Source organism: Parambassis ranga, unplaced genomic scaffold (assembly GCF_900634625.1).
Source record: "Parambassis ranga unplaced genomic scaffold, fParRan2.1 scaffold_21_arrow_ctg1, whole genome shotgun sequence".
Classification (NCBI taxonomy): domain Eukaryota; kingdom Metazoa; phylum Chordata; class Actinopteri; family Ambassidae; genus Parambassis; species Parambassis ranga.
In genome coordinates, this window is record NW_021144767.1 from 8,904,365 (window position 1) to 8,911,777 (window position 7,413).

At 44.5% G+C, this 7,413-nt stretch overlaps 1 protein-coding gene across 1 annotated transcript in view; it reads left to right on the plus strand.

Moving 5' to 3' along the window:
- The window catches only part of LOC114429783 (dihydroxyacetone phosphate acyltransferase-like), a 3,744-nt gene extending 774 nt beyond the window's left edge, over nucleotides 1–2,970 (plus strand). The window contains exons 5-14 of the mRNA XM_028398426.1: nucleotides 287–417; nucleotides 532–770; nucleotides 843–941; nucleotides 1,360–1,506; nucleotides 1,574–1,653; nucleotides 1,721–1,861; nucleotides 1,947–2,046; nucleotides 2,130–2,223; nucleotides 2,727–2,791; nucleotides 2,894–2,970. Of these exons, the coding sequence (XP_028254227.1) occupies nucleotides 287–417; nucleotides 532–770; nucleotides 843–941; nucleotides 1,360–1,506; nucleotides 1,574–1,653; nucleotides 1,721–1,861; nucleotides 1,947–2,046; nucleotides 2,130–2,223; nucleotides 2,727–2,791; nucleotides 2,894–2,937 (1,140 nt within the window). The 3' untranslated portion in view covers nucleotides 2,938–2,970. The remainder of the gene's footprint in view (nucleotides 1–286; nucleotides 418–531; nucleotides 771–842; nucleotides 942–1,359; nucleotides 1,507–1,573; nucleotides 1,654–1,720; nucleotides 1,862–1,946; nucleotides 2,047–2,129; nucleotides 2,224–2,726; nucleotides 2,792–2,893) is intronic.
- Nucleotides 2,971–7,413: the final 4,443 nt, after the last annotated feature.

Genomic DNA, 7,413 nt, shown 5'->3' on the forward strand with positions numbered 1-7,413 from the left:
GCGCCACCTAGTGGTTTGGAGGACAACAAACAAGCCGGGTTAAGCTGGATTGAGCACGGACGTGTGTGTGATAGCCAGATTTGAAAATAGGTCTGAACGTACCCAGCTTCAAGGCTATCTGGATTCAATCCTACTCTAGCTGGACTGACTTTCTCCAGTGTGGACGGGGCCTAAGAGACCGTTGTTGATGACCAGATTTTGAAGGCTCTTTAAGAACTTGTATGTGTGTGAAAGGATGTTTAAATAATTATTTAACACAAACACATGTTATCTATTCTTTCTTCAGGGTCTCTTTAAAGCCAGAAAGGTCCTCAGTGAGGACTACGGCAGCATCCACGTTTACTTCGGTCAGCCTGTGTCTGTCCGAAGTTTGGCTGAGGGCAGAGTGAACCGCTGCCAGTTCAACCTCACACCACGGTAACAAACATCAAGCGTCCTCTAATACCTCTCCACACCAACAGGGGGCAGTCTCCACCCCGTCTGTCTACAGTGCATGTTTCCTCTCATCATGGTCTGACTTTTCATCTCCAGACACATCCCGCAGAGGCCCGGCGAGGAAATCAACCACTTCGTCAACGACTCGGCCTTCAGGCTGGTGCGGGCCCAGGAGGAGAACATGGTCCTGAAGCCGTGGGTCCTTCTGGCATCCCTGCTGCTCCAGAACCACCACCACGGACAGAAAGGGGGGACGGCCCTGGAGGAGCTGACGGAACAAGCCGTGTGGCTCAGGGACCTGTCCCGTCAGTGCGGAGCCTTTCTCCACTGGCCGGGTACAGAAGCACCACTGATGCAGAAGACGCCGTTTTTGTTGTTGAGCTGACGGATCCTCCTTCTCCTTTCAGAGCACGCTCCTCCCTCTGAGGTCGTTTCGTCCAGTCTTTCCCTCCATCAAGGTCTGGTGAGCATCTCTGAGGGGCGAGTCCAGCTGGCGTTGGAACAAGGTCTGTGTTCATTTTAACTTCATTTCCCTTTTAAAAACATTACGGTAATGACACGTAGCGTGTGTGCCGGGCGCTCTTCTTGTTATTACACACTGTTCAGAGCATTTATAACATAATAATAACTAATATGTTGCATCTGTCAGGAAAAACGGGTCGAATCATTAATGCAAAGGACATTTTCTGACAGATTCATTAAAATACTAAGAAAACAAAAAAAGAAAAATCTGTTCATAGTATCATGGAATTGGACTTGATACAGTGTTCAAGTTGTTTTTATCAAAGCTGATGAATAATTCACTGAAATCTGCCCTGAACACCCCTCTACCGTAACACCTTGTATAGACGTGCATCTGAAATCCTGGTAGTGTTTCAGCAATGAATCTTCATCAGCAGCAGTAATTCTATTCGCCTGCAGCAGGAGGACAGGGGGGACCAGAAGAGAAGCTCTTGAACCAGGCTGTGGTCGTGCTGTCCTGCGCCTCCTACAGGAACCAGGCGCTCCACGTCTTCCTCCGCCCTGCGCTGCTCGCCTTGGCCATCGTCACCTCTTCCTCCAACAACAGACGTAAGAGGACGTCATCACACTTCCAGCTTCTATATACATGTCTGTAAATCACGTGTGTTTTTTACAGAGGAGGTCTACAACAGCTTCAGCTTCCTGAGAAACATGTTCTCCAACGAGTTCATCCTCTGTCCCGGAGCTACAGTGCAGGTAGAGGACATTTCAGTCCGGTCAGGATGAATACTAGAGACGTGTTCATGTCCTGTTGTGATTCCAGGACTTTGAGGAGGCCTGCTACCTGCTGGTGAAGACCGGAGCTCTGCAGATCCCCCAGCAGGAGGTGCTGATCACAGAGAGAGGACACAGGACGCTGGCTTTCCTCACCAGCATCCTGGATCCCTTCTTACAAGGATACCAGGTGAGGCCATAGTGTAGCATACAAGACGGCCACTAGAGGGAGCTGTCGGCACACAGCCACAGTCTCAACAGTTGTGTGTGTCCAGGTTGTGTGCAGGTTCCTGTGTGAAGAGGCGACGGAGGCTCTGACAGACAAACAGTTCGTTCCTGCCGTCAGGAAGTTCATCATCAAACACCTGCTGACAGGTTTGTCTGGCACTAAGTCTTTGTCAGTGTTGTGCGACTGTAAATCAAGTCCCCCTGTACAACGTGAGCTGTGTGTGATCCAGGCACGCTGAGGTACGCCGAGGCACTGTCGTCGGACCTGCAGAAGAACAGCCTGGCAGCTTTGCTGAGGCTCGGAGCCGTGCGGAGAGTAAAAGGGTACACCATCTTTATTATCAAATTCTTAATGCATTCATATTGAACTGTCTGATAATCCAGGATAGGGATAAGGCATGGATTAAATTACAGATTACTAATCTTGTTGTTTGAGATTAAAAGGGAAAAATGTGTGGTTTCATTATGGGTTAACTTTTCTATAGTCTAAGCCCTGTCTGGTTTATTGAGAACTTGTGTTGCCACTTAACCCTTTCAGTCTGTGAGGTGACCCTCAGCTAAACAAGTCTGTAAAAACACTGTTGGCACATTTGTTTGCTTTGCATTATGCTAAAAGTGCAAAAACGACCCCGATCCTTTAAAATTGATTGATTGATTAAAAAAAAAAAAGAAAGTTAACATTACTCACATTTGAATGAATGTATTAATGGTATTTAAGATTTAGATTTGTTATGTTATCTTGTTATTGTGAACAATGAGTTTGGTGTCAAAACAGAAACAGCTGTCAGAGTGAGCGGTGGAAACGTAACAGCTTCTTTCTCTTTCAGAGGAGCTGAGCAGGGCACTCTGAAAGTCAACAAGGTGATGGTGAACTCCCTGGAAGACACTCTGGGTAAAATAAAAAAAGAAACAAGCTGCTGCCGCCATTACTGACCTGATCTCTGGGTTCTCAGCAGGCCTTTAAAACGCCTCTCATGTTTGTGCGTTTGTCCAGGAGGAAAACTGCCCACTCAGAAAGCCGCCGCTGCTCGCCTCTAACGCTCGGCGACCTCTCCAGCCAAGGAGTCAAGAAGAAGAAGACTGAGCTATGGTTTACCAGTAAGGCAGCCCCTCAGCTCAACCGCCATCTTGAGATGAGTCGGCGCCTCTTTCATTTTTTCCCCTTGATTCAGAACTGCTTATTCTTAAAAGCCTTTTTTAACGAAAGCTTCTCAATGTGCCAGCTCCACTCCAGAGTGGCACCCGCTCCCCATCCAGGCGTTTAATACACAGCCTTTCAGTCTGTTCCTTCATCTCCGCCATTAGCCGTTAGCTTCTCTTATCACCCTTTGAGCACTTTAATCAGTGGCTTTCCGCTACACGCTGTGGACCTGCTGTGTATCTAACTACGTTCTGTGAAAGCACAGTTTGTCATAACATGTTTTAACTTTGGTCTTTGTTTCTTTTTGTCTGCGCCAGTTCTGCCCCCCTGGTTTTCCAGGTGTGCCACAGGGCCCCCCTCAGGGCTCCTGCCAACAGTCCGAGCTGCACGGGCAGCGTTTGTTTACACAGTGGAGATATAGCTACTAGTTACAAACAAAACAAATGCTATGTGTCAAAATGTTACATCAGAATCTATCAATATTGCCAAAGGAACACATTTGTCCTCAAACCTAGCATAGTTACTGAAGTGGCTTTACAGTCACCGAGTCATAATGAAACGATGCAGTCACTGAATCACACAAGTGATTGTTAAGACTCAGGATTACTTTGTTTTATCAGCATTTCCAAATTATACTAGATTAGGTTGTATTTTAATCTCATATTGACTTTATTTATTGGCTTGCTACCTGTCTGCACTCCTGTTACTCCTGAACTCCACCTCAGCTGTTCTAAAACAGGCCGAGCTGCTCCGAAGGCATCAACACATCACCTCCGACTGAAAGCCCCTTAATCTGGGTTTAGATTACAGAATTATTGGCTTCGTTAATCCACCCATTCACCATACACAACATTATGCTAACGTTTGGGCCGCGTATATCATGCTATCACCAGAGGTTGCTAACAAAGGCTAATTCTGTTTCCAACAGCATGAGCCCTGGAGGCTAACATTAGCTTACACACATAATGATGCACTTCCTCTAGTGGATTATTGTATCCTCTGCAGTGTTTTATGCCAGATTAGATTAGATTAGAGCCATATGTACAAATATACAGAATGTAAAGAAGAACAAACGATAATCCAGGATATATGGATAAAGCACGGATTAAATTACAGATTACAAATCTTGAAGGGTTTGAGATTAAAAGGGGGAAATGTGTGATTTCATTATGGGTAACTTTTCTATAGTCTAAGCCCTGTCTGAGTGGTTATTTGTGTAGCAACGTAACCCTTTCAGTCTGTGAGGTGACCATGAGCAAAGCAGCGAGCCACATGTGGACGTCTAAACCGCAGATCAGTTTCTCACTGTGTGTGTGTTTCATTAACATCAGCTTTAAGTAATGGATTTCTATATTGGATTGTATTCATTTAACTAAGTCTGAGGTTTTTTAGTACTGGTGAAATATAAATAAAGTGTTTTGAAGTACAAGCTGTGTGTTGTCATAATCTTCACCTCTAGGTGTCAGACTTGCCTCTCCGTGAGCCCACACACACACACATATCTGTATGGTTGTAGAGCTGTAGCACAATAACTAGTTTTAGCACAACTAGCATGGCTTTCTAGCATGATGGCTATGGACTCTTAGCACGGCTAGCGTGGCTGTGTACCTTTTGGCTTGTTTTGCATGATGGTTGTGTAATATTAGCATGACTAGCATGAATGTGACTGTTTAAATAGCTGCAGCAAGATAATCCAATCCATCTTTATTTATAGAGCACTTTTAAAAACAAGGTCAGCCTAGTGCTGTGCACAGCCTATCAAGTGTAGAATAAATGACTAATAAAATAAAATGAAGTAAAATAAATATACATTTGATAAAACACAGAGTTAAAAGCCAGAGTTTTAAGTGATGACTTAAAAACCATAAAAGAGTCCTATGAGCTATGGAGTCTAAAATGCAAGAGCTATTAAAATTACTAAGCAGCTCCTCAACTGTGCTGCCGTTTTCCTTTTCAGATTCCCAATTTTCAATAAAAGCTTGACAGAAAATCGGGGCAGAGAGTGAGCTCAGAGGGCGAGAGTGGATTTTTTGATAGGTCTATGGTCAGGAAGGAGTGGAATTTGGAACTGCGCTGTGATCTGTGACAGGAAATGGTGTTAGGGATACCTGTTCTACATCAACACAGTTTGAGATCACAAGATCCAAAATGTGACCTTTGCTGCGGCTGGGGGATTTTACATGTTGGTTCAGATGAAAAGATTGTAGCAGTTTAATGAAGTCGGAGGCAAGTGGAGAAGAAGTAGGACAACAAACGTGAATGTTAAAATCCCCTAAAATGATGAGCCTGTCATATTTGACCATGATTGATAAAAATGTGCAAATTCCTGAATGAAACCAGAAATGAAATAAAACCAGAAACTCAACACAACAACACAGTGACAGGTCGGTCACACTGTAACTGATGCTTCACAACAAGTTGTGTAACTTCTGGTGTTTTTCTTTAGAATCAGCCCTCAGGTCTCATGATCAGTGAAATATGAAGGAAGTGTCAGAACCGGTCTGACAGCTGGGTGACTCTGCACTCAGACCTGTTCTATCCACTGAAATGCGTGTCTCACTCTGCAGCCCTGCAGCCACACTAGGGGTGGGCGATCAAATATCGATAGTATCGATACCAACGTTAGGATCAGTATTTACTCGATACTGATACCTGATGAGATCGATATAATCAATTTCATACAATTTCACATGTTCCAAGTAAGAGAAAACACTAACAAAAAAACACACTATACGTGTAGAAAACATATACTACATATATACTATACTACAACTAGAAGTCAATTCCAATGTATAAATTCATGATTATGGACCAGCTTGTTTGTTATATTGCTTATTTCTAGGGATGTCCCGATCAGGTTTTTTTGCCCTCGAGTCCGAGTCTGAGTCATTTGATTTTGAGTATCTGCCGATACCGAGTCCCGATCCGATACTTTCTATAAAGGCACTCATTGCGGCAAAACCTGTGTGTGTGTGTGTGTGTGTGTGTGTGTGTGTGTGTGTGTGTGTGTGTGTGTGTGTGTGTAGGCCTGTCACAATAACAGATTTTGCTGGGCGATTAATTGCCAAGAGAAATTATTGCGATAAGCGATAATATTGTCAAATCAATGTTCAACTAACATAATGATAATGACATATAATGCAAGTACACCCTTTCAAAGATCAATAAACTTTAATTTCTAAAGAACATTTAACATTGGAAAGGCCCCCAATCATCAACACTATTATTATTATTGTTATTATTAATGATATTAATATTATTATTATGAGTAGTGGTAGGCCTATTACCATGGCTTATCTGAGCATAGTCAATGGAGTTAAGTCAAACCAACTAGCACGTCATGAGCAACAGAGAGTCGAACAACACACACTCTACCTGCTGCTGGGAGTGGGCTCACCTGTGCGCACATGTGTTTGTGTGCGCACGCGTTTGCGTGTGTGTATGCGCATCAGCGAATTTTAAAAACGCCACCATGTAGACAGAAACACGTAAAATAGCAGAGATGGCACCAGAGGACTGGGCAAGAGAACTAGACTGGGTGGCGCTGCCGCGAGTGCCGCCAGTGAGAAGGCAGAGAACTTCACTCGTACAACACGGACTCTCTTTGATGGCACGTTGTATTCATAAGCATGTTTAGTCTTGTGGTGAATTGTGTCGAAGTGTTGAACCAGTGTTGAGCAGCTTCACAGCTCTCTGTGTTGCTGTAACGTCCAAGCCCTGCAGCGCTGTGACGCACCGTGGCGACGCAGACAGCGAGCTGACCGTGGTCTGCTCAGAACATCCCGTAAACGTCACACAATGAGTTAAAAAATAAGAACCACCTGTTGATTTGACACATTTTAAGACAGAAGCCGCGGGACATTTTAAATCTGACGGCCGGACTTTGCACACTTTATACGCTACGACGCACCGAGTGACGCCTTTTGTCATCCAGCCTCTTTGGCAGCGAGAGAGAGAGAGAGAGAGGAAAACAAACCAGCGTGCAAATGTAATTTATCGCGGCCGAAAAACTTATCGAGCCCATTTAAAGTTATCGTGCAATTAATTGATTTATTGTTTAGCGACAGGCCTGTGTGTGCGTGTGCCGCCACACTGGGAGATTTCACACACGCAGCACATCGAGGTCTCGAACCAGGACCTGTCGCACCAAAAGCAGCTGTCATACCCCTGCACTACAAGACACAGAGCCACCCTGCACAGAAGGCCTTAACTTTGACAGCCCTAAAAAATATATATCCGAGTCCTGATCGGGAGGTAATGTCTGATTCCGATCGAGTCTGAAATCACGTAATCGGGCCCGATTTCCGATCATGTGATCGGATCGGGACATCCCTACTTATTTCAGAGAGAACTGACAAAACATCAAAAACGTC